The sequence below is a fragment of the Peromyscus eremicus genome, chromosome 4, assembly GCF_949786415.1.
Source record: "Peromyscus eremicus chromosome 4, PerEre_H2_v1, whole genome shotgun sequence".
Classification (NCBI taxonomy): Eukaryota; Metazoa; Chordata; class Mammalia; order Rodentia; family Cricetidae; genus Peromyscus; species Peromyscus eremicus.
The window spans coordinates 38,544,458-38,572,438 of record NC_081419.1 but is presented as its reverse complement, the minus strand read 5'-3'; the positions used below and the strand labels follow the sequence as shown (position 1 = coordinate 38,572,438).

At 38.7% G+C, this 27,981-nt stretch overlaps 1 protein-coding gene across 11 annotated transcripts in view; it reads left to right on the top strand.

Moving 5' to 3' along the window:
* The window catches only part of Baz2b (bromodomain adjacent to zinc finger domain 2B), a 329,610-nt gene that overhangs the window by 206,508 nt on the left and 95,121 nt on the right, over nt 1–27,981 (top strand). For 10 of the 11 annotated variants that reach the window (XM_059260519.1, XM_059260516.1, XM_059260515.1 and 7 more), the window contains 3 exons: nt 7,719–7,865; nt 11,514–11,564; nt 27,305–27,493. In XM_059260519.1, coding sequence (XP_059116502.1) covers nt 7,721–7,865; nt 11,514–11,564; nt 27,305–27,493 — 385 coding nt within the window. In that variant the 5' untranslated portion in view covers nt 7,719–7,720. The remainder of the gene's footprint in view (nt 1–7,718; nt 7,866–11,513; nt 11,565–27,304; nt 27,494–27,981) is intronic. The other variant, XM_059260517.1, reaches the window with a different exon arrangement.

Below are 27,981 nucleotides of genomic sequence, written 5' to 3'. Positions count from 1 at the left end.
ATTTAATTGTTTTTAAAGCTCATTGGGAAGATTGTTGAAGAAAGCTAACATAGCCTTTACCATGACATGTATATCTGTAGCTCCATTATGTGTTATACCCAGGCTTGCTTGGCCAAGAATGTCGAGTTAATAAAACAGCCTCATCTGTCTGTCTGTCTGTCTCTCTGTAATGCTGCAGATGCAAATGGAGTGGCTTTGTGGATCTTGTTAGTGATTTTCACTTCTGTCTTACATGTAACTGCAGTATTATAGGATTTAAGGTGCAAAGTGGCAGTCATTAATTTATGTACACATTTTTAACAGTGGCTGCTCTGTGAAGAATGGGTTTGTAGTAAGGAAGATGAAGTCATTTGTAAATAGAGTTAGGGATTTTACCAGCAGCCAGAGTAGAGGAGGGACTGACCAGCGTTCTCTTCAGGGTCAGATAATACTCTAAGCTTTATGGCTCTCATAGTTTATCACAGCTACGTTGTGGCTATGCAGAAGCAGTCACCACTAGTAAAGGAAAATCCGACCCTAAACAGACAAAAACAGACTGCCGGTAGACTGTTGTTGGCCAGGTCTTTGCTCTGAGTGACATAGATCAGTGTGGTCGCTATGGTGATGGAGAAAAATGGATAAATTTCAAATTCATAGTAGAAGAAAAATTGAGATGAATTGAGTCTGATAGGTCAGAGGAATGGACATGTTCATGTCATCCCTCTATGGGGAGTATCGGAGTCATGGCTTATAAGTGGGGTGAGTTTCATGATTGAAGATACCATTGCATAAAAATTTTCATCTGATTTATGTTTGCAAACCACCCTAAGTCCCATTCAGATTTGTGCCAACTTGTATCAACAGCTTTTTGTTTTTTGTTTTGTTTTTTGTTTTGTTTTTTTGTTTTTGTCTCCTGGTTGAATCAACTCTGTGCTCATTTGACCATATTTTGCTTAATTTTCATTTCACTGCTTCCATTAAAATCATCCAGTGACACCTTACAGAAATACATGTAGATGGCTAGACTGGATCAACTATGGAATATTTGAAGGGTAATTTCCAGCAATAACAAATTATTCTCCTTTTATTGATTCAACATTAGGATGACTAGGACAGAGCCAAAATTTGAAGTATGCTGTTCGTTATTTTGAATCATTGGTTGTTTAGAAAGTTTGTGTATGTCCTCACTCTTCCTCCTGAGAGGAGTGTAGTGTTTATTTCAGTGCATTTCTTTTGTATGGCAAAGCAACTTGTGTTTGACATGTTCTTCATCTGTGCCCTGCCTTGGGTGCTGCTGTTTTCCAGAGGTTCCTCACTGTTTGTGTGAGAGTGCTAAGTGTCTTTCTTAGCTGACAAAGCTTCCGGTCTCCTGTTTGTTCTTTGGAGTGTCTTGTGTTTGGGTTAGGTAATCAGACATTGTTGGTCTTCATCTTCCGTGTCCTTCTTAGAAATCTCTAAGCTTAGTCAATATTTAAAGCCATAGATTATACCTATGGTTTAGTTGATCTACAGATATTAAGTCTTGTTCACATCCTCTGTTAATATTCCCATATATCTATTTTTTTATGTCTAGGATAATGTCTTCCCTACAAATATTTCATTTCAAAGTAATACTTAATCTTTTGGATAGAAAAGGATACTCCCTGAATAGATTATTTACTGAGCAGTATAAAAATCAGTGCTTTGCTTTTGGATTATTTTCTCATGTTCAGGTCTCTTGAGGTCTCTAGAGTAAATTTTTAAAAAATTTAAATTACAGAACCCGTAATTTAGCATGGTGTGCATTGGAAAATAGAAAAAAAAAAAAAAAAAAAGCAACATAGGGCCATGGAGAGAGCTCAGCTGGCAGAATGCTTACCGTGCGCATGTGAGGACCGGTGTGTGGATGCCCAACATCTGCTTAAATGCTGCTCCTAGTAACATTGTTTGTAACTGCAGGGTGCGGCTGGGGTCAGGGGACAAGGGACAAAGACAGATTCTCAGAGCTCAATGGCCAGCCAGTCTAGACACATACAGAGACAGAGAGAGAGACAGAGACAGAGACAGAGAGAGAGACAGACAGAGAGACAGAGAGACAGAGACAGAGAGAGACACACAGAGAGAGAGACAGAGAGAAAGGAGCACACAGACACACAGACACACACAGAGAGAGAGACAGACAGAAAGACAGAGGGAGACAGAGAGAAAAAAAGAGAAATATAGACAGACAGACAGACAGACAGACAGATAGATAGATAGATAGATCTTACTCTTTAACCCAAACTGACCTGGAGTTGGCTCTGTGGCCCAGGCTGGCCTCACATCTGAGGCAATCCTTCTGCCTCGGCCTCCCAAGTGCTGGGATGAAAGGAGTGGGCCAACACTCCTGGTTTGGGAATTTTGTTGTTTAGGAGAGGGCTTTTTTGAACTACCAAGCTTGTAAAACTCATTTGGACTTTAGAGGTAGTTTACTTCAGTCTTCAGGCACAGAAGCTAGTATTTAGGGGAATCCAAGACTGTCCCAATCAGGCTGAGTGAGCACAGAGTGCCTGATCACCGAGTGACTTCTGTTCAGGCTGTAATTGGTCATCTACTTATGGTCAGAATTGAAAGTGTGAAGTAACAAGGGAATCGATTATTTCATATATTTGTATTTGAAATCATAACAGACTACCTAATTACTTGAAAAAGTAATATTTTAAAACTGTAGGTAAATGTTTTGTTTTGTTTTGCTTTTGGTTTTTCAAGACAGGGTTTCCCTGTATAACCCTGGCTGTCCTGGAACTTGCTCTGTAGACCAAACTGACCTTGAACTCAGAGATCCACTGCCTCTGCCTTCCACATGCTGAGGTTAAAGGTGTGCAACCCCCCCTCCCACCCCCACCCCACCTCCGCTGGTAAATGTTTCTTGGTAGAATTACTTGCCTATGTATATATTATATTCACAGTAATGTCTGCTGTCCAGTAATATCTTTATGCCCATATTTCCCACAGACTCTTAATATAAATATTTTTGTTTGCTGTTTAGCCATTGTTTCTGTCTGCTACCTGATATCTTGGAGTTTTATACATCCAACTGTTTAATTGCTTTAATGATTTTAAAATTTTATTATTATTGTTGTGTGTGTACACCACAGCACAAATATGGAGTTCAAAGGACAATGTTGGGGAGTCAGTTCTCTTCTTCTACCTTATGTAGGTTCCAGGGATCCCAGGCTTGTGTGGCAAGTGTTTTCCCTTGCTGAGCCACCTTGCTGGCTGTAGGAGAAATGGTGGAATAAAAGCATTTGTCAGAACCTCTCAAAAATAATGAACTTGTAGCTCTCTACTCTTAGTGGATCTACTAAGGTAAATGAAGCAGTGCTGTCTGGCTCCTGGTGATCTTCCTAATTGGCATTATATAAAAAAGGAAGGGTTCACTGAATCTTCTTCTGTACTTTGGATTCCCACAGAGAACTCTTGGGGCATTAGCACAGTTTTCACTGTTTAATAAGCATTTCCTTAGAGAACCATCAAAGCCGGTTCCTTTATAGAAGGATGTCTAACCAGTACTGCCCACGAGAGTCTGTGACTCCTGGGATCAAGTGACTCCCTCCCAAAGCTAAGTTTGTGGGTCCTTGCCATAACAACTGGCTTTATGAGAAGCTTCTCATACCCCCAGTGAGGAGATGAGACCCAGAGCCTCCCACATGCTGTGGAAGCACCCCGCCTCTGAGTTACATCCTTAGGCCATACAGCTACATTTTTAGTTGTAAAATATGGGTGCATATGAAATAAGGAAGATAGCTGACAGCATGTATACTTTTAGTCCACATGTCTCCCTTCCCTAGTGCACCTGTGCAGTTTATGACTACCAGATGTCAGCATTCATAAATCCTGTGGTTACACAAAAGAATATTTGATGTATATGAGTTTGAACAAGAGTACCTGATCACTGATTTCTTTTTTTGTGTGTGTACATGCATAAAATCATCAAGCAGAAAAAGCGTTTTGTGACCTTTTGTTTTCACAAATTCTGATTTTAGCATGTCCTCAGGATTGTTACAAATAAAGATCATTTTATTAAAATGAAGTAAATTTATCTTTTCCCTTATGAGTATCATGACACATGCTGACTGCATGTCATTTATTACAGTTTCATACAATTTGGAAAAATTTTTAAATATTAGACTCTTAGAGGTATGCTAATAGAATATGTTGAATATAATTTTTCCATTTATTTGCACTGGCTTTAGCTTATAAAATCAGTTTGAATCATTGTACTATTATTATATACTATATATGTTATTATAGTTGTTTAGAGTTATACCTTCAAAGAAGAGTGCTGGGAACCAATCTCAGGTCCCCAGAAGAGCAGAAAGTGCACTTACCTACTGCCCATCTCTCCATCCCCAATTTTCTACTCCAGTATTATGTGTTAAGTTTTCAGTTATAGTCATTTTTATCCTAACTTACTCCTTCCCTCCTTCCCATTCATCCTTCCATCTTGGTATGTTTCCTAAGCTGTACCTGAACTTCTGAGTCTTAACCTTTTGAGTGCAGCCTTCTGGCAGGTGATACTATAAACATACATCACTGGACCTGGAACTGGTTAAATTTCTAAGTAGAGTCTTAAGATATACCTTAGAACTGATATAATTTTATGGATTGCCTCAAATGAAAAGATCTGCCTATATTTTTATAGTCTACCAAAGGAGAATATGCTGTGGAAGGGAAATCATGTTATTATAGTGTGTTCATTTTAATCTTATGGGCTAGTTTTTAAGACACAAGCAATCTATTGGCCGGTGATGATTTGGATCCCAAGGAAAAGAATATTCTTAAAGCACATAGAATGAAAGGCGGTTACAGGAGCGCAGATATCAATCACATAGAGGCCCTGCCCTTGGTAAAGTCTGAAAGTAGATTGTTCTTAGACATCTAAATGATTTTATCCTATTAAATTATTTGAATGAGTTAATTTTACTGATTCTTAAATACTGTATTTGAATAGTGACTAACATGAAAACAGACTATTTTATCATTTGAATTTGTATTATAACATATTTGAAAAGTTTTGTAATAGAAGACCATATACAAAGATAGTTATGAGCTGAAGGAAAAGTGAAGTTATCACAGAAAAGAACAGCAGGCTCCCCTGTTGTTAGAACAGCCATGGAAAGAAGCTGGCTATCCCGGGAGTAACACAGACTCTATCTGGTAATCACCATGATACCATGACAAGGACTTATGGAACCTGTAAATACTAATGTGCATTTTAACACAAATAATGTAAATGTCCCTTTGGTTCTTTTACTACCACCTGTATCCACTGGCAATCAGATAAACAAATACTTATTAATTCAAGTTAGGCTGGGCATGGTGGTTCACACCCATAGTCCTTAGTCCTTGGAAGGCTGAGGCAGGAAGATTGCCATGAGTTAAGGTCAGCATGGTGTCCACTGTGAGACCTTATCTGAAAAACAAAAAGGAAAAAAAGTAGACGCTGTCTCTGATTGAATGCTAGACCCTCAGCACTTTATGTGTATTTCCTCCTTTGATCTCAACTATATTTTCACATTACTTGTAAGAAAGCAATTCAGATATCTATGTGACTTACTCAATATCCCAGCCAAGAAACTCCAAGGTACAGTTGTACACACAGATAACAGTTGCCATCAAATATCTCACTGGTCCACAGTAATCTGTTGCATTAGTAAGAAGTCGGTCTAGGTAAACAGCTCATGTTTGTCTTTCTATTTTTAAAATGAGAATTCATGAAAATTGTTTATGAAGAATGTGCCAACATAGGCCTTGGACATATGTTTTAGAGGTCATTTGTTTCTGTACCTGACCCAAAGCAGCCCATAGAAATTTGTCTTTTTAGCCACCAGTAACCACTCAGTCTTTCCCTAGACAAAGACTGATAGAGACAAAGATTCTATCATACATGAGCATACTTACCATAGTACTGTCAGCTAAGGAGGTGATTGACAGCAGTCCTGGGAAATGAAGGGTGGCTGTTGAATTCCTTAGGAAGCGTTTAGAAGTGGTCTCACTCACAATGCTTAGAGTATCCTGTATTCTATCAGGAAAAAAATGTGTGTACTTTCCGTATTCATGTTTCAACTTTGCATTGTTTTAAGTCTAAGTTTTAAGATGTAACTGAACAGTTTTTTAAAGGAAATATGTGTCTGTGTGAATTCACTATGGAATATTACACAGATACCTTTTTGTAACGAGATTATTGAAATTGTGAGAGCTTACATGTGACTAATTGTAAATTCACTCATAGATGAGCACTCCTTTTTTCTTCCTGTAGATGTACTTTTTAAAGCATAAACTTCATGATTTCTTTGCTTAATTGTGAAATCAGTATATGCATTAAAGTGACCATAGTCTGGTAGGTCCTCAAATTTGAATATCACCATTACAATGAAAATGAAACCTATGTAAGACTGAACCTGTAGCAGCTCAGTACTTTAGTAAGGATGCTCGGTGATTGGTCATTATAAAGCTCTTTTGAAATCAGAGTGGAAACTTGGCTCTGATAAAACTTTAAACAGGTTCTCTGTCTGTCTTTCTCTCTGTGTGTTCTCTCTCTCTCTCTCTCTCTCTCTCTCTCTCTCTCTCTCTCTCTCTCTCTCTCTCTCTCTGTCCTACACTAGAAATGACTGAATCATCCTGGTCACCTGAGACAATACAAGGATATGTCCATCTAGATTTAGAAGATGAGGATACTCTTTGTTCACATTGGTGTTTCCTTTTTGTTATTGCTGTCTCCCTCCTTCCTATCTTCTCCTTCTCCTCCTCCCTCCTTCCCTTTTAGAAGGGATTTCCCTGTGTTGTTCAGTTTTGCCTTTAACTAGTGAACCTTCCCCCTCAACCTCCCAAGTAGCTTTTTGCATCCAGCCTGCTGTATTGCTTTTATCCTTTACAACAGTTTTTCCCAACCTTCCTAATGCTGTGACCCTTTAATACAGTTCCTCATGTCGTGGTGACCCCAGCCATAAAATTATTTCTTTGCTACTTCATGACTGTAATTTTGCTGGTGTCTGATATGCAGGAAATCTGACATGTGCCACCCAATTTGAGAACTGCTGCTTCGTGATAATACAGAATTTGGTTGCAGCTGAGATGTGATGAAGAACTTTGAGAAGAATAAGAATATAAAATTTATTTTTCCCAAGCTGATGACATCACACAGTTGCATAAAATTAGGCCATTTTTAGATACACAAACTGTGTGATTCATTAAAGAATATGATGCACCTAATGTTCAATTTGTTTCAAGCTGAGTTGCAGGGACACAAGGCTGTAGTCCCAGCCGGGGGACTGAGGTGGGTGGAATATTTGAGCTTGGGCACAGCCCTGTCTCAAAAATAAAATTAAACTCGTTTCATAAATGTTCATCTTACTTCACCTTCTGTTACTACAACAATACCTAGTATTGAATGATTTATGAAGTAGAGAGTTCTGAAGCCTGAGCGATAGAAAATCTGAGCAGCTAACCATGTAAGGTGTCCTCCCTGTACAACTACCCACTTCACAAAATGTGGATATGTTTCTAGAAGAGTGAGAGTCCACTCACTCCTGCCCAGTCCCATGAGAAAGGAGGACTCAAGCCTTAACATGAGTTTGGACAGGGATACTCAATTTTTAAGCCACAGGGATATTTTGTCCATATTTCACCTTATACCTTTTAAAAAATAAGGAAAATGAGCAGACCTGTCTAATTCTTTGGAGTAATTCTGCCTAACACAGTGTTTCTTTCTGTCGTAGATATGGACTCTGGAGAACGGCTGCCATCCTCACCAGCCTCCTCCACTACACCAACGGCATCTTCTGCTCCTTCTGTGGCTTCAGCAGTTTCCAAAAGCAGCCTTTCCTCGGGAGCTGCTTCACTTAGTTCTACAATCAACCCATGTGGTGAATATCCTTTCCAACCCGACTTTAGAGCGCTGTCTTTCAGGGTTTTGTATTTGTTACACTACGCTCTGACCTGTTGCGTAACCTCTGGGTTAAATGTGTAGTCTTTCTACTTTGTCTGGACTTCACTCTGGGCATGCACTACTTACTTCTGGTTCTCCACACTTCCCTCTGTCTTAAGTCCACCTCCACATTGTGGATTGATGATGTATTGGTTTGTGAGACAGCTCAGGACACCATACTTAAGAACACCACTTTTATCAGGGAAAAAATAGGCCCACTGCTTGAGGGTATGTGCTTTTTTGTTTTGTTTTGTTTTGTTTTGTTTTGTTTTGTTTTGTTTTGTTTTTAAATCACCTAAAGTTGCTCATTTTAGAACCGTCCTGAAAAGTAGTCCAGTTCAAGAGTGCCAAGGCCTTGCCTTCTTGGCGTCTGCACCAGTGACGTTCAGGGACGGTTAGTTCCCATGGAACAGCGCTCCCCAGAACATACCTTTAGTTTTATTGCCATGTTTGAGATTCAAAACCAGTGTCATTGCAGTAAGAACAATTAGGGCTATCAACATATGGGTTTTATGGTTTTTGTGAAAAGAGTAATATTTCTTTTCCCGTACGGAATGATATTAAAAAAAAATAAACCACCTGTTTCTAAGAAAATAATTTTGGGACAGTGCTCACCAAATGTATTACATCAATTAGGTGCATTAAATAAATACAGTTAACTAATGTATTAAAAGATAGGCTCTGAAAAATGGAAAGCTCTTCCCCGAAGAAAGACACAGATTTAAAAAAAAAAAAACAAAAAAACAAAAAAACAAAAAAAACCCGTGTCTAATGATGTTAATGATTTAGCCTGGACTCCTTCGTCTTGGTGTAAGTCCTACAATTCCTGGCATGAGCCATCACATCTAACAAAGCTACAAATATGGAACAAAAAGTGTAACGAGTTAGAGGCAAGCCAACAGGAGTATTCAGCTCATTCATCCTAGTGCCTATAAGGATACTTGTTCATCAGGAAGAAAAAGAAAGCCAAACTCCCTTTTCTCTGCCCTGAGCAAGGCGGGTGCATGTCATTGGAGCCTTTATATAGAACGGCAGTTGATGTACACCATAGCCAGGCTCACCGACAATCACATACCTTCCTACATACTGGCTCCAAGTAAAAGCTAAGGGAACGACATTTAACATAAATGAATAAATCAGCCTTACACCGTGCATTTGTTTGAGATTTTGGCTGTTTGACCTAATACTTAGACAGAACTTTAAGAAATTTAAAATTAAATAGTTAATTTGTACAATAGTCTGCTGCTTTTCATTGTGTGTGCAGGGGGTGTCCATGTTGGAGGTAGATTCCTTCAAACAAATCCTACATCACAGGCAGAATCTGGAAAACTGATAAACTAAGCCTGCTGTGGGTAAGGCTCCAGTAGGCATGCCTATCTCTAAAATTAACATTTATATCATATCACTGTTCTCTGCAAATGTGTGCCAGGTCATTGTACACTGAGGAAATTGCAAGGTGATTAAGTCTCGTGCTGTTAGGTACAGCAATGATTAACTACGACAGGAGAGCATGGGAAACACGCTGCTCCCAGATGGGTGCTGGGAGTGTGTCAGCTCCTGAGGCTCCTCCTGGTTTTCAATCTGTCTCCTGAAGTGTGAGGCTTCATTCTCGCATGTGAACCTCACAACTTCATGAGGGATGTTCCTTCTAGAACACCTCTTCAGAGGAGGCCAGGGGAATGAGGTAAGCCAGGGTTGTGTGCCAATAGAATGGATGCTTTTCCCAGAAGCCCCACCTAGAGATTTCCACGTAATCTCTTTCATCAGAATTGTGTGAGTGATAGTCTTGTCTTCAAGGAAGGACAGGAAGTCTGGGTATTAACAGACCATATTGTGGCCGTTACTAAAATGGGCCTTCTATTAGGAAGGAAGGAAAGCTGGCTTGGTTGTATGTGCTGTGGCTTTGTAGAGGAGACAGACAAGTAGGAGCCCAAGCTGGGGAGTAGGTCATGACAGAACACTTAGAACTAAATCTGACATGCGTAAGAATCTGTGCAGAATAATGTAATGATTAAAAGCAAGGACATTGTGAGATCAAACCTTGGCTTGTCCACCTATTAGCTCTATGAATTACCTTTCCTTAAGGTTCAGTGCCTCATTTGTAAGGCAGGAGTAACAGCTGCTTTCAGTATTATGATAAATGAGGTAACGACTGACATATAGTTGGTGCCTAGTAAATGGTACCATTATCTTTTCTTATACTCTGTCTAATAAGAATGGTTTGGTATGGTGGCAGTGCTCCCAGATAGCATTTCTATCAGTAGCATCAGTGTGTAAGAAGAATGCCACTAGAGGTGAAGAGGGCCTTGCATTTACATTCTTGTTTATATACGTATATCCATATGAAAAACGATGAAGGTTCCAGAGACATTTGGAAATAAATTCATGTGGGATATAAAGACTGCATTTGTGCAAGGAGGCATATAGAGAAAGAGAAGCCTTGACATGACTTGGTGTGTCTACTAAAGGGTGATAATGAGAAATGTAAAGAGGGAATGTGTTTGTAAGGATACAGGACTAGGTTATCTTTTTGTTTGTTATACCCAAGTGGTACGTGTATGAAGCCGGAAGGTTAATCTGGTCCCGGCCAGCACTGAGGTCCTGCAGCTGCTTATAAAATACTCATTCAGAGAATTAATATTAGTTATCAACTGTATGGCCTATGGCAGGCCTCTTGCTAGCTAGCTCTTATAGTTTAACTCAACCCATAACTATTAATCTATGTATCTCCACGTGTTCCATGGCTTTCCCTGCGTCCCATTATATGTTGCTCCTAGGATGGCAGTTTGGCGTCTTCTCCACTCCGCCTTTCTTTTTCCTGACTCTCCTTAGATTTCCTGCCTGCCTCTAAGCTGCCTTGCCATAGGCCAAAGCAGCTTATTTATTAACCAATGGGAACAACATATATTCACAGCGTACAGAAAGACATCCTCCAGCATGTGTATTTATATGTTCATGTTGCTGTTGGTAGAATTTTTAAAATATTTCCAGTTTTTATCAATTGTAAATACTGTAAGGGCATCATTAAATATAGATACTGATACATACAAGCATATGCTTTTGGTACCCATAGTCTCATTTTTTTCTGCCAGATGATTTTTATGACACCCGTCAGACTGTGAGGTACTTCTGGTCAGTGAAGTCGTGCTTCATTGAGGTGTCTTTTTAGCTTCTTGTCAGGTTTTTTAGCTTTCTGGGTTTCTTCTTCTTTTTTTTTTTTTTAATACTTGTTTAGGGCTTTGTTTCATATTTCTAACAAGTCACATTTTTTCCTAAGTATTTATGAATCATATATGAGATGCTTTTCAATTATGTGTGTGGAGACAACTTTTCATAGTCCGATGAGTGTATATATTTGTTTGTTGTATATTATCTTTTGATTATAGCTTCCACCTTTGATGGAGCCAATTTCAATGGTTTTATTTCTGGTTGCGTTTGTTTCTTACTGAAGAAATCCTGCTTTGCATCTGAAGTTAAACATTTATATATTTAAGATTTTACTAACCTCTTGGCTTAGTCTAATCTGGCTACTATAACAAAGTACCACAGAGTTGATAATTTATAAGTATTAAAAATTTATTCACAGTTCTGGAAGCTGGGAAGTCCAAGATGAAGGCGCCACCCGACTCAGTGTCTGGTAAGTGTCTCGTACCTGTTTTGTGTTAGTGTCACAGAATCCTGGCTCAGTACTTATCAAGTACTTTATATGAAAAGAGACTTAGGTGGCATTTCATTCTAATGATTAAAAAGTTCAAACATTATGTGTAATATCTAGTGAATGATCCCTGGCTTACAACAGATGTGGCAGAGAATTTGAAAGAGAAATAGTTGTTTGGAAAAGGGACCAAACACATAGCGTGGCATTGCTTTATAACCATCTACTGTCCGTGAGAACTAATCTGTTCTGAGAACTACATTAATCACCTCCGTTGGTACCCTCTGACTGAGTAGTTTTCCATTAGCCTCTACATCTTAAAGATCTACCTCCTTTTAACATACTAAAGTCTGAACTTCCAACATATGACATTTTAGGGGCTAAACCATATCCAACCCACAGCATTGAAAGCCTTTTTCCTTAGAGATTGCGTTGTCTTCTCTTTGTCCTCTTTCGCATGGTAGAAAAGGGAACAAGACAGTTTGTTGTATAGCTTTTTCAGTGTAATAAGATTCACACCCTCAAAAATCACTGCAAAAGTGGAAAGGTAAGAAGGCAGCAATGTGTGACTTTTCCTGGGGAGAAATAAGCCAACATCTATTCACTACAGATAGGGCAGCAATGGCAGACCAAAAGAAACAGTTGACCCGACTCTAGCCTAATGGATCATAATTGGGTTACTAGTAGGAGTGTGGGCGAAGTGCTTATTATAGAAGCATGGGTGACTCAGCAGCAGCTGCATCATCAAAGTCCCACGCTAGCGTGGATGATAATTCTTGAAAGCTGCATCCCTGCAGCTCTGTGCACAACTTGTGGGTAGCTCTGCATATCAGAGAGTTCATTCTCTAGAAGAATCATTACTGCTTTTATTATCTTCCAGAGGAGTTTTATGAATTCTGTAAGTTTCAGGAGACCTCTGAGCCCTGTAAATTTCCTTTGCTTCTTGAGTCCCATGAGTGTCTATCCTCCCCATGGGAGGGAATGTGTGAGTTGAGGGGCAATAGCTACAGAATATAATTCCTTTAACATCTTTTTATAAGACACTAGTCTATTGGTAAGGATAACAGCTCTCCCAACTTAGTTCCCAAAGGCCCTACCTCACAATACTGTCTCATTGCAGTTCTAACATACAAATTTTAAGGGAACACCAACATTCTCATTTCTACTACTTAGAAAAGTACATGATTGTTAGATATCAGGCCAGTGTGACAGACTGAATTTAGCCATTGGATTTTGGAATTGTTGCTTGTTGGTTATAATATATGTCAAATCAGTTAAAGATATTATAAATCACTAAAAGTATTTTAAGTAGAATGAAATTTAATTAATCTGATCAGGGGCTTAGGAAACTATAGAATAACTGACTCCTGGTTCCCATGACTGACTTCTGACTATTGCCGCCTAAATGACCTGTTAAGGAAGTTACCTCTGGTTCAGTTCAAACCACTCTCATGACTGCTGGCTACCTTCAGTCTAGTAGACTCGAACCCTCCCTCCAGCTCCTCCTAAGTCATAATTAATTAATAATTAGTTAATTGAATAGGCCTGGCGTTTGAGACAGAAAGATGACAAAGTAGAGGCCTGCCTGTGATACATAGTAAGTTCAAGGAAGACAGCTCAGACAACTTGGCAACTGTCAAAATTAAAAAGGGCTAATAACATATTTCATCGGTAGAGTGTGTGCTTAGAAAAATCTTTGAGTTCAGCCCCAGTACTAAAATCAGTAAAGGAGAGAAGGAAGAGAAGAGGAGGAGGGAAGGCAAAAGGAGAAGACAGGGAAGAGAAGTCACCTTAGGTATCCTTACTTCCCTTATATACTTTATGTAATAAAATAACGAAGTACAGCCAATGCTTAAAGAAATACAGCTTTTAACTCTTAAAGGAAATGCAAATATTTATCATTCCCTTGATAAAGATTACGAAGGACTTTTCAAGTGTTTCATTCTTGGTATATAGCATCATTAATTTTTATTCCTGGACCGTGTTGGTGAGTGTGAGAAGGTGCTCCTTTGTCGCCTGTCTTCAACAAGGAGGACATTCCAAAGCCTTCCTTTACCCAAACACTCTTCTGACTCCTGTTTTCTGCTCACGTGTTTACAACCTTGCTTTCTCAGAGATAGCACCATGTGCTTTCGGTTTCCTCCTTTTGTGCACATTCTGGCTCACGGCAGAGCCTTCTTCCTCATGTCCCTGTCACCTAGCAGCTGACAGCTGACCAATCTGGCCTACTAGATTCCATGATCCCACTCTCAGTTTTTCTATTATTTCTCTAGCTCCTGCTTCTTAGTTTTTTTATTCATTTTTTGGTTGACTTTGATTTTCGTTTAGTTTCTTCCTTTTTGCTTCACTCATAAAGGTGAACTTTCCTAGGTCTTGGTTCTGAGGTCTTTTAGCTCTTGGCTCTTTGTTTAAATGTACCTGAATGAGAACTGTGAACTTTCTCAGATCCTGATTATACACATTTTGTATAAATGTTTTATAGATATCTCTACCATAACAAACCCCAACCAAAAATTTGCCTTTTCTGCTAAAATCAGTTTCACTTACACTCATCCCCATTCATTTAAATATTAGAGCCACTGTTCAAAAGTCCAGTGACTTCAACCATAATTTTTTTTCTTTCACTATCACATATCAGTCCCAATGGTCCTGCTTTGAAAATAAAGCTGCTGATGGTACCTTCTTTCTGGCCTCCTGTCACTAAAATAGGTGGCACCAGACCCTCCCTCCTGGGGCGTTGTGGTTCATCCTGAGTGCTCTCTCCACTTCTTGCTCAGTCATTTGTAATTCATTCCCCTCATAAAGCCGTGGAGGTAATAGACAAAACTTCTCACTTTTGGGTTTTCCTTAGTAATAACTTCAACATTTGCTTACAGTTGTTTGTCCAAACTATGTGATGGGTAGGGAATTGGGGTGGCTCTGGGAAGAATTGCTGGAGGGGAAGTTGATATGACCAAAACACACTGCACAAAACTTTAAAGAATTAATCTTTTTAAAAAGCCTGCAAGGACTTTAGACTGTTTTGATTTGATTTGGGCATTTGGGAAAGTAAACTCTTGCTCTGTATTGGAGTTTACTCACTGTAGTAAAAAAAACTCCAGAATTCTGAGGCCATATAGTCTATTAACTCTGGAATATGTTAAGCAGACAAATTTAGGTTATCTCTTGCAACTCATGATGAAAGTGTAAATATGCATAACAGGAAAACCTGTGTCCTCACGTAGCCCCAGGTTATATCCACTCCTTCAAGGTTTCCTCTTTTATCTCCACCCTGGCAGTCACTGCCCTGCTTTCTGCCATTTTTTACTGTTTGGGGGCTTTTATGCAAATTAATCCATGTGTGCTTTTATGACTTGTCTTTCATAATTCTTTTTAAATAGTTATATCATTGTTGATATAGTAGCTCATTCTTTTATCTTACTAATAATTCTATTTTGTTTTATAACTGTGCCAGAATTTGTGTGATCATTCACCTGAAGATAGACATTGCAATGTTTCCACTTGAGGCAATTATAAGGGTTCAAGTTACATACCCTTGTGTTTACACACGTCTTTATTTCTCTTGGGTAAATACCTAGAAGTGGAATTGCTAGAGAATATCCTAAGTATATGCTTAGTTTGATGAAATTTGGCAAGTGTTCTTCTAAACTGTCTAACATTTATTCTTTAATTCTCTAAAAGCAACATGTACAAGATAATAGGAACAAGTAGTTCCTATGCTGAGTGTGTCATTACAGAACATTTTAAACCAACACAGCTGGTATATTATAGCATCTCTATAGCTTTGGTTTTTGTTTTTAATTTTTTTACTTTTTGAAATTAAATGTAAGCATATTGTTTTCCTTTCCCTTTCTTCCCTCCAGCCCTTCCGAAGCATCACCCTACACCTTGCTTGCTCTCAAATTCATGGTCTCTATTTTTTATACATATGTATTCATATATATGTATATATGTACACACACACACACACACACACACACACTGCTCAGTCCATAGAATGTTACTTGTATGTTATGATTTCAGAGCTGGCTACTTGGTGTTGTCTTTAATATGTATTTCTCTGAAGACTGATGGTATTGAGCAAATTTGCATGTACTTACTTGTCATTCATATACTTTCTTTCATAATACATTTATCCAGATATTTTACTCATTGTGGTGGGGGCTATCTTTTTTCCAATCTGTGTAATTTTTGTTTCTTTCTTTGCTTTATGAACTTTTACTGTTTTGCTTTATGAACTATTGAATAGAACTGATAATAACAGACATCATTGACTTTTGAGTATTTTTTATTTAATTTAGTATTGATTTTGTCACGTGATTGTGTCTAGTGAGATGCTGACATAGCCTTGATTTTTAACTTGCTAATAAGGTGAAGTAATTGACTAATTTTTTATATGGTAAACCATTATAGCATCCAGGGACCCATTCCAATTAATCATGCTGTATTGGTCTTCTAAACCATCATTGGTGTGATTTGTTGAAATTCTATTAGGCAACCTACATGAATGCTTAACAAGATAATTGCTCCATTTTTCTTTTCCTATCATTCTCTGTTGGAAATTATTTGGGACAGTCCCCAGTCCTACTGTGTTTTGGAAGAGTATATAATTGTTTTTACTTTTCTAAATGTTTGACACAATTTAGCAATGAAGTCATCTAAGCCTAGCGATTGGTGTGTGTGTGTGTGTGCGCGCGCGCGCGCGTGTGTGTGTGTGTGTGTGTGTGTGTGTGTGTGTGTGTGTGTGTGTGTCTTTGTTCAAACTTCGGTTGTTACACGATATTAAGTCATAGCTTTACCTTTGAAGAACAGGTACAACTGGGGGATGGATGAGCTCATTGGTTGGTCACTTTCCTACATTCAAGATGCCCTGGTTTTGATACCTCTTACCAAATATGCAAACACCCCAGGTTATCTTTTTATTTCAGTGAGATTTGATTGGTGTCTTTAAAGGATTTTATCTGTGTTTAATTTGTGAGCCCAAAAGAGCTTTCTCTTTCATTGTTAATATTCATAATGTGTGCCTTTTCTCATTTTGTAGAGGTTTACTGATTTCATTGATCTTTTTAAAGAATCAAGTGTGAGTCTGATTGAATTTTCTTAAGCCTTTGTTTCTGTTTCAATGATTTATGCCGTATTTTTATTATTTGTCTTTTTTTATTAGTAAGATTTCCTTTTCTTTTTTCCTGTTTCTTTTGTTGTTGTTGTTCCATTTATCTATCTGTCTGTCTGTCTGTCTGTCTATCTGTCTATCTATTCATTCTGAAGCAGGGTTTCTCTCTGTAGCCCTGTCTGTCCTGGAACTCTATAGACCAGGCTGTCCTAGAACTCAAAGATGCACCTGCTTCTGCCTCTCAAAGTGCTGAGATTAAATGCATGTACCACCACCAACTGTCTTTTTCCTGCTTTGTTAAATAAAATATTGATCATTTATTTGGGACCTTTGTCCTTTTAAATATGTATTTAATGCTATGCATTTTTTTATAGTATGGCCATAGCTGCAACCTGTGCATTTTAAAATATTGATTGTCTTATTCCATTAAAAAATATATTTTCTTTTGATTATTCCTCTTTGACTAACAGGTTTTATCGAAGTGAGCAATTAAAACGTGCATTTTAAGAATTGTTACCACTTTGGTTTTATTGTGATCAGAAAATTCATTGATGCTCTCATATTCTTCTGGTCACTGTGTGTTGATTACATTTTTAGACAGGCTCCCCATTTCTCTGTGCATTTGAAAATCCTTGGGTCAGCAAACTGTTTTAAACAGAAGCGAGTCTCCTGTTTGTGGCTTTCTAGCCCCTTTGTTTACCTCCACACTTTAGCTGCTCTGTCTTCATTGGACTCTGTAGTACGACATGTCAGACTTGACTCTTCAGGCTCCAAAGTATGTACAACAAAGCAATATCCAACTCAACAGATCTGCTGGGCATGGCTTTGCGTTTCAAGAATAGATTCCTGTGTGTCCTTTGCCATCTCGTCTTCCATTCAGTAGAGTACTCACAGCTAGGCATTTGGGTACTTTACGTTCTGAATTGCGTTGAGTTTTTGTTCTGTTTGTAGTTACTCACTACTAGGATTTCACCCCTTGAGATTTCAAGATGTTCATTTAGCTCTGAATTCTGCCCTCTATACCTCATGTAGCTAGACTTGCCATTGTTTAGTTCCACTGTTTTCTGCGGCAGCTGGGAGATTGATGCCGCAGAAGTGGATAGGGAACCACCAATGCACACTTCTTAGCCCTTGTTGTTATCGTTTTTACAGACTCTCCTTTGGCTTTTTTCTGCCTTTGGATGCTTTCTGATATCTTTAGAGAGAGAGAGAGAGAGAGAGAGAGAGAGAGAGAGAGAGAGAGAGAGAGAGAGTGTCCGTGTGCATGTACATGTGCAAGTTCATGTGTGTGTGTGAAGCTTACAAGTGAAAGCTGGAGGTCACTTCACCTGGCATTCCTCAGGGACTGTCTACTTTGTCTTTTGAGGCAGGGTATCTCCCTAGGATCTGGGGCTTGCTAACTTGGCTATGCTGGTTGACCAGCAAACCTACTGGACTCTTCCTTTCTCTTCCTTCCCAGCACTGGGCTTTCAGGCACACAGCACTACACCTAGCTTTTTACATAGGTGCACGGAATCTAGTTCAGGTCTTCGTGCAAGCACTTTGCTAACTGAGCTAACATCCTCAGTCCCTATGTTGTTGGTATTTTGAAGTGGGTTCTTTTTTGTTTGTTTGTTTGTTTTTTGAGACAGGGTTTCTCTGTGTAGCTTTGTGCCTTTCCTGGCACTCACTCGGTAGCCCAGGCCGGCCTCGAACTCACAGAGATCCACCTGCCTCTGCCTCCCGAGTGCTGGGATTAAAGGTGTGCACCACCACCGCCGGCGAACTGGATTCTTATATGATGCAGGCTGGCCTTGAAACCTGCTGTGTAGTGGAGGTTGACCTTGAACTCTCTTCCTGTCTCTATCTTCCAAGTGCTGGAATTAGAAGAGTACACTACCAGACCTGCCCAGTCCTTTTCTTTTTTAAGTTCAGTTAAAATCTTGTTAGAAACAGTTACCAGCTTGTGTAGGCTTAATGTGGCTCCTTCAATCCTCTCCTAGTATTAGAAGTTGTTACCTCAAAGGTAAAGTACTTTTCCAGTTGTTTTTTTAACCTAAGGTCCCAGATTCCCAAGACTCATGTGATGTAGGCAATGTAAGCATCATCTTTACCAGGGGAAAATGCTGTCACTTATACAATGGGCACATGATACAAACAAGACTATCCAAAGCTAAGGAGATTTTAATGGGGATTTTTATTGGCACTAAGTATTGGGAGGAAGGACCCATCAGAGGGATCAGAGCCAAAGGATGGAAAGAAGCTGCATATTAGTCAGTCTTTAAATATAGCTTCTTCATCTGAAGCAAATCTTTCCCAAGAGCTTTTGAGGTATGAGAGTCATCAAATTAACATTTTCACATAGCCAGGCTGAATAAGATGTTTTTTGTATTTCAACCTGTATAACACATAAGGTTGCACACTGTCCTTCACCTGACCTCCCCTATTTCAACACATTCGTTTGTGCTCTTCTTGTTCTGATCCATCATATTTCAGCCTTCTGACCTTTTACTTCTTCAAGTATAAAGCTTTCTTTTCTAGATTAGTATCTGAAGTATGCCCTCATCTTGTCTGAAAAATCTTTCTGTGCCTGTTTATTTCTCATGCTTTGTCTCAATTGTCCAGAGATAGTGTGATGGCTAATTTTGTGTCCACTTGGCTGGGGATGTAGGATGCCTCGAATTAAACATTATTTCTGAATGTATCTACAAGGTATTTTTCGATGAGATTAGCATTTGAATCTATGGATTGAGTAGAGAAAAGTGCCCTCCCTAGTGTTGGTGAGCGTCATTCAATTCCTTAAGCCCTGAACAGAATGAAAAGAGAGAAGAGAAAATTTGTTTTCTCTGCTTGACTGCTTGATCTGTGATGTCAGGCTTCTCCCATCACTCAGACTTAAACTCCATCAGCTCTCTAGCTCTAGCTCTGCATCACCAGCTTTCCTTGTGGGCCACCATAATTTTATTTGCTGATTCGTCATAATAAATCATTGGTTCCTACAGGTTCCATGTCTCTGAAGAATCTTAACTAATACTGACCTTAATTATAGATGACTCCACTGAACATAGTGTCTAGGTAATTGCTCTACTATTATCTAGCCCTGTACCTATTAATTTCCTCCATAGAACTCTTCACAATATGTAATTATACATTTGATGCTGTTTTATTCATTCTTTCCCTATGTCTAAAGGGCAAGGAATGTATCTGTTTTCTTCTACAGTATGTGTCCAGTACCTGGCACAGAATGCATAAGAAACCATTGTGGAAGAAAGAGAAGGAGGATTGAAATTTGTGGGACTAGGACTTAAAAATTAGATGATTAATAGTTTTCTGCCTGTTTCCACCATCTTTCACAGTCTAATGTAATGATGCATTGGATGCCTTGACTGATGTCCTCAAGTACCAGCAATGCCCCAAAGACACCAAATGCCTGGTTCCTGTTAGGTCTGCTTCACATTCATCCTCAGGCTAAAGGATAATGGGTAAAACTTGTTACATTGCTAAGTCTGAAGATATGGCTCAGCTGTTAAAGGCTAGGCTCACAACCAAAAATATAAAACTTGTTACATTGCTAAATGAAATCATGAAGGATCACAGAACTGGTGATGATGTTGTGAATCCCACAGGCAGGGTAAACGTGGAGTGATAGACCCAGATTCATGTGCAGTGCAAAAGATCTAAGGAAGTACAAAAAATGTATTTTCTCACTTTGGTCTCATTGTACTGACCATCTCTCCTAAAATTACGGACCAGGAAGAAGCAAGACATCGGGAAAACCCTCAGGTTTTCTAAGAATGTAACACAAACATGTAAATAAAATTCTTCAGTGGGGAAAAAATCTACAAATTTTGCAAGTTGTATAAGTACTGTTTTGATAATTTCAAACAGCTCTGCAAATTTCCATTGGAGACTAAGCGTCAAGAACAACAGTGTAAGGAACTGTGGAAAAATCAGTTAACCAACCACATACAGGTTTTAAAAAACCATCTTCATTCCTAGTTTTCTGGTCTTTTGCAAGAAAACTTTCAAATAGCTTCCCTTATTTATAAGGGCTCAAAGCACTCTAGAATTTCCTTTGTCATTTGTTCCCAATCAGAAACAAATGCTCAGTGTGCTTGCTCTGCGGAAGAGGATGTGCTAGTTCACACAGTGAAAGGGGAGATTCAGAAACACTTCCACTTCCTGCATGGTGTAACGTGCTTTCAGAGGCTCCCCAGGAGTGGCACTAGTGGGGACAGTGGGTCTTTCATCATCAGAGGTCCAAGGGGCTAAGAACAACTCTGACTGCAACAATAGAATGCCACATAACAAGTCTGCCATCATCCCTCCTATCTGTCACAGCTCACTAAAACATCCGTGTGAAATCCTTCACTGTGAAGAGCATCAAGGAGGTACAGTAGGTTCAGGTCATTGTGGGCTGTTGCAAAGAGAGGTCAGCTACATTGGCCTTATCTGTTAATGCAGGAGCTGTTGCTGATTTCAGCATCTTCACTCCAGCTTAGACAGTGAATTCTATAAGCTACATCTTGGCTTTTCAGGTCTATATCAGTTTGGGTTCTTCTGTTTCTGCCAGGCCATGTTTTTCAAATAAATTGAAAATCTAAAGGGATATCTTGATGGTGTATTCCAGATGTAGCAGAAAGAGATATTTTGAAAAACTGGAGAAGAGATAAAAAGAAAAAAAAATATCAGAGTCAGATCATCTGAATTCTTTGACACCTTCCACAACTGGACCATATAAAAGAGTATGAACACCGTAAGAGAGTCCTGCTTGTTATGTTCATGAACAGCACTGACAAACTGAATGGCTTCATGAAGCTGGATCAAAGTCCAGTAAATAACCTGCAGGTCTGGTGCAAATGATCAGTGACCTCATCAGAGTAATGAGCAATCTGTCACCAAGACCTGTTCCAAGGAAGCAGGAGAGGGATCAGTGCTGTTTCAGGGTTGAAGAACATCAAAATAAGATTTCTTGCCAGCATTATTTGAATTTTAAAATCTCTAAATCTATTAATATTTAACATTATTTATATGGAGAATATATATTTAGGCATATTAGAAGTATTTATAATGGCAACTTTTAGTTAATGAAAATTTGTCCATTAATATGTTCTTATTTAGCATTCCTGTGTCCTATTTCACTTGACCCTTAGTCAATTAGGCAAGACTGTGTGTGTGTGCAAGGCTTAATCTCAGGGGCCAGTTAAGCAGCTGACGTAAGTCATATCATATTGATTATGCATATATTTCACTTGACAGTACAAGGAACACATAACTGAAATGACACCATCAGGGATGTGAGAGGTCTTCTCTAGGTGTTTAGTAGATAAAGCCAATTTCACGATTTACATCACACTGAAAAGTTTTTAGTACCATTTTTCACTGCAGCTGCTTTGCTAATTTTATAGGTTTCTGTAGATCTCCAATGCAGGCTTTCCATTTCCCGACTATCTTTTCTCTCTTTCTTTTCAAACTTTGTTCACTTCTTTATTGTGTGTGTGCACACGCACATCCTTGTGGAAGTCAGAGGACAAGCGTTGGGAGTCCGTTCTCGCCTTCCACCCTTGTTTCTGCTGCAGCATAGGGCACTCCAGGCTCCGGACTTGCAGATGTGCCTCTCACGTCTGTCTTCCTCATGGGTTCTAGTATTCAACTCAGCTCATCAGGCTTGCCTAGCAAGCCTGTTCACTCGCTGAACTGTCTTCTCGGCCTCTGTCCAGCTCTTCTTAACTGAGGTATATTTAATAGGAGATTGAAATATTATTTTAACTTTTACTAGTATAACTTTGTAGTCTAGTTTGAGACTTAGTAGTGAGTTACTGAAGAAAAATAGTATGTCCAAATCAATTAAGTAATTTTGGTAACTAACCAAGTATTATAGGTTAGATTGTATCTTCCTATTATAAAGAAGCAAAGATATGTTGGAGCCAAATCACGGTGCTTCAGAAGGTGAGCTTATTTGGAGATGGGCTCTTAGAGAGGTCTTCCAGTTAAAGTGAAGTCAGTGAGTATGCCCAGGCCCAGTTCTACTGTGACTGTGTCCTTACGTAAGACATGTCCACAGTGGAGACAAAAGAGAAGACCAGAGCCTAGGAGAGAAGCTTGGAACATATCCTTTCCTAGCACACCAAAGCCAGCCAGGGTACATGGTCGTGCCATCATCTTGACCTTGGACCTCCAGCAGTAGTTTCTGTTCTAAGCTGTTATGACAGCCCTAGCAAAGTAATGCACTCTGTATTCTTCAAAACTCATTTTAGTAGTTTCTGTTCATTGTGGGAAAACAGATTTTCTTGTTTATTGAAAAAACAGTACTTTAAAATTATTCCTAATTATTTTTTCTTTTTTATAATACCATACAGTAGTATTAAGTTTTTTCAGTAGATTTAACAAAAATGTTTATTACAAAGAAGGAATTAACTATTTAAGATAGGAGGGGTACTAATTAGTAGCTTTTGTTCCCAAAGCCACCCATGCTTTTAATGACTTGTTTTCTCATAAAAACACTGCTTGAAGAGAAATAGTCAACGTCACAGTGGAGAGGTTAAACTGGCTGGCACCAGTTCAATCATGTGATCCAAATGAACATCACCAGAGCCACATAGAAACATCCTGGGCCTTGAGCGTCTTGTTCTGAGAAGGGTCCATTCGTATCATTCTCAGTGATGTACAATTTCTTCTGATCATTACAAAGCATTAGACACACTCTGATCTCTTTGGTTTATTCATCATGAAACAAAAGACAGAAATTGTAGCAGACTAAAGAAAGTTAAAAGTACAGAATTCAATGTAACATGGGATTCTGGAATCTTGGGATAAAGAATGGTGTTAGTGAGAAATCTGATTAAAGCTAATAAATCTTTTGCCTAATTAAGGGTAATTTCTTTGCTTCAAAGATTGAACTATGATCATGTAAGATGTTAGCATAGGAGGGGCTAGAGAAGTATCTGTAGGAACTTGCTGGTACTTTTGCAGTGTTTGTGAATAGAAAATAATCTCAAAGTAAATACTTGAAAATAACAGTAAGCTAGGTTAGTTGTGCATGCCTGTGATTCCAGCATTGAGACACAGAAGCAGAAAGAACTCAAGTCCAATGCCAATCTAAGCCACATAGTGATTCTGAAGCTAGCCTGTGCTACATTATGAATCCCTGTCTCAAGAAAAACAAAGGACTGGTGGTGGTCGCTCACACCTTTACTTCCAGCACCATAGAGGCAGAGGCGGGTAGACCTCTCAGTTGGAGGCCAGCCTAGTCTTTAGAGTGAGTTCCAGGACAGCCAGGGCTGCACAGAGAAACCCTGAAAACCCTGTAAACCCTGAAAAACAAACAAACAAATCAATGACTAAGTTTGTTTGCATTCCATACATCTAAGCATTAAAACATAAAGCTAGGTATTAAAACATAAAGCTTAAATGACTCCAAATAAGAGAATATAGGAATGAAATGAAGATTATTTGAGGAAAAAATGTTCTAGCTACATTAACTATAGAATTCTTTTTGTTAATTAAAATTCAAATTTATACATTTCTCATTTTAAGTTTCAAAATACTTAGAATTTCACATGTTAACTGATAGTTATTCAGTTTATAGCAATTTCAGTTATGTTTGTTTGGATCGATGCACTCCATTGTTACATGAGACCTGTATTTGAATGAACTACCATTTTTTATGATTAGCCATGCTTTACAGATTACAAACCAGAGACTAATTTTGCAATGGTGTAAAATCATGTTGGCAGTTTTAAAGAACTGAAGATATGGTGCAGCAAATTTGTATAGCATTGAAAGATGAAGAACACGTTTGGCAAACAGAAAAGCAGCCTCTATAGTATCTTTGCTTTGATTTTGTTTCTGATTTGAGGATTAGATGTTTTGCGTACTTGTTCCTTACATTGATGCTGTTCATAGTGACTTCTGGACTTTGCTATAGTCATAGGAGACTTTGGTCATTGGCACTTTAGTTTCATGGCAGTAGTTCTGTGCGTTCATTGTTATTTGCTTTATGTGAGGTGGAACTTGTTATTGTTCACTCAGATTGACAACAGGGCTTATAATTACCGTTCCTCATGACTGACACATTGGCATTTGCCTCCTGCTTTTAAGGAATTTTTGTGTGTCAACTGGTAGACTTGGAAAAGTTGTGCTGAAGTTTCTAGCGTATCATTTGAAAATCTTAACATTGCCATTGTAGATAAATTGTCATTATCTAAGTTATCCATGGTAATCCATCATAGTTAAAGCAAAAACTAAAGTAAAATAAAATTTACATTCATAGTGTGGAAACTGAACGCCTTCCAGTTAAAGGAAGCATTATTGCCTTAGTCATAAGTTTGCAGATATTTTCTTTGAGAAAACTTATTTTTAATCAAGATAGTTTTATTTGGGAGCATAGGTTGACATTAGGTATATTAATGTAGGAAAAATTTACTGTTCCAAAAGTAGAACCTTCTAATATTCAAGTCATCTTGTTTTATACTTAGGAATCTGAGAATAATGACACTAAGGTTGTCCTCTAGCATCCACATGCTCTCGCACACACTCAAATATACATATCATGTATTTACTTCTATGTAAGTAATAAATGACGATTAGCTTACCTCATTTGTTAGAAACACAGGCAGAGAAGGAAGTACATATATTGTATGTTGTTAAACAAAGTGTTTGATTAGTACAACTAAATCAAAAAGTTCATTTAATTGATGAGACCCAGGATGGTGATGGTTTAGATAACTGTATTTGTCCCAGTTTTATCTGATCTTGACTTCAAAGGTAATATCACGAATCAAGAATAATTGAAAAGTACATTCAGATTTTTAAAAATTCACTAATTTTCTATTCTGGCTTTAAAGAACAAAACCAGATTGACTGATTAGAATGGACACACAATATTGTATCCTTTGCCAGGCATGGAGCCCATGCCTTTAATCTCAGCACTCAGGAGCTAGAGGCAGGCAGATCTCTGCACTTTGGAGGCCAGCCTGGTCCACGTATCAAGTTCCAAGCTAGACAGGGCTACATAGGGAAACCCTATCTTAAAACAACAACCACAAATAAGCCAACAACAAAACCAAAACACTGTGTGTCCTTTCCTTGTTCTCTCATCTCAGAGATTCTTGTGCACTGTCCCTGTAAGGCCCTCTGAAGACTTTCCCTATGAGAGGAGTTCCTGTCACTGGATGGAGCACCCCCTGAATTCAAACATCTTCCTATCGAAGACATACTTGATGCAACCCCTTTGAATAGTCTTATTTTAGTAAAGATATTAGCATTATATCATTTAAAAACATAAGGTTTTTAATCAGTCTATGGGGTCTTTGGGTCTTGTTTTCTTAAGGACCAGAAAAACAGAGTTAACATTTGATAGACAGCTAATTGATGAGCAAAGGTATTCTCATTTATAACTTACTTTTTCATTTACTTCAGACATACTATGTAAAAATAGCAGAGATAGATGATATGTGGACCTTCCTCTGTTTAAACACTGGCTACAGTTTTATTCACAAAGGAGATGGCCTTTTCCTCTGCAGTACCAGTACTCTACTCTAGAGCAAGCCCTTGGCAACCATTAGACTGTGTCTGCATCTCCAGTTCTTGGTTGTTTCCTCTTTGTTTTTAAGTCAGTCTCACTAATTAGCAAAGGCTAGACTTGACCTCTTTATGTAGCCCAGGCTGGCCTAGAACTTTGAATCCTCCCACCTTAACCTTCTGAGTGCTGGGTTACAGGTGTGTATCACTGTCTTCATATTCCAAGTATATATATTTATTTTGAGGCCAGGTCTCATTATGTAAGTCTTGGCTGGCCTGGAACTCGCCCTACAGACCATGCTGTCCTCCACTCACAGAGATCTTCTACCTCTGCCTCCTGAGTACTGGGATTAAAGGCATGCCCTACCATTCAAAGTAAATTCTTTAAAAAGCCTAGAATATTGAGCTGTTTTCATAGTACTTAAGAATAGAATAATATTCTGTTTTCATAGTAGGAAGCCAAAGTGTCCTAATTATTTCCTGTAAGTAAAGGAAGATTTTTCTTCGTGTCCTGCAGCTGACTACCAATGTATTTGTGAATTCATTTAGAAATGCCATAGGAAGTGTATTAACTGTGCTGTCCTTGGCACTATGTGACTACAGTGGCCTAAGCTGCCTTGGGGGAATCAGGATGCTCTCCCCACAAAACGTTAAACAGGTTGTGCACATGACAACCGCATCTCTTTGCATCAAGGCTCACATTTGAATGATGAGTGGTAATGGAGTTGGGATCTGTTTCATTGGTTTTCAGGGTTAGAGTCAGAGGATGTTCTTATTTTTCTCAAGAACTAAAGAATGTGATGTCACATCAGGGCACATGTATTGGCAAAAAGCCAACTTCATTTCCTCAGGTCAGACTTGGCATCTGTTCTAAAATCGGAAATTCGAAATAAGAAGGGTCTTCTAGTCATTTTGATTAATCTTACAATGCTTTTGTGTTTCTAGAAACATTTTGTAGGGCTTTAAGAGAAGAAATTACAGACAAAAATATAAAATAAAAATTTAATACATAATATATTGTTGTAAACTTCATGAATGCTGAATGAAGTCAGGTAAATCTCATCTGTTTTATCTAAACAACTTTAAGTATGTTTTTTTCCCCTCCCAGGACATTTATTCAGACCAGCTGGGGATCAACCGTTTAACCTGTCCACAGTGTCGAGTGCCTTCCCAATGGTCAGCCACCCAGTCTTTGGTCTACATTCAGCCAGCTCAGGGCATTCAGAATTTGGTGGTTTGGGGACACTTGGTACACCCACAGCCTTAGCCGCACATCCCCAACTAACATCTTTTCCAGGTAAACATCTCCTGTGGTGTTCAAGGAAAGGAGAAAAGCCTGCAAATGCTCAAACCGTAATGTGTTTATTAAGTTGAACAGCAAAGCATAGTGTATTAGATTCATGGGCACGAATTGGCTCAGTTTTACACATACAGTGAAATAAATCTCACTGTGTGTCAGGGGATATAGCAGTTAATTAGGTATTTATCAGGTGTTTACCTACATAATAAATACCTGCAATAGAACAGAATATTTAAGGCAAGTGTTTATGGTGCTTTTTACCAAAGTATTGTATGTATAAAAATGTGAGTGTACAGTTTTAATTTTTCTCAGCTTTGGTTTTCTTTGGGGGGCTGTGTGTGTGTGGGGGGGTGTATGTATATGTGTACATGTTAATGTGTCTCTCTGTGTGTATGTATGTGCTATATGCTGGATATACATGTGGGAACGTCTTTGTGGAAGGCCAGATGTTGAAGTCATGTGTCCTCCTCAGTCACTCTAGTCCT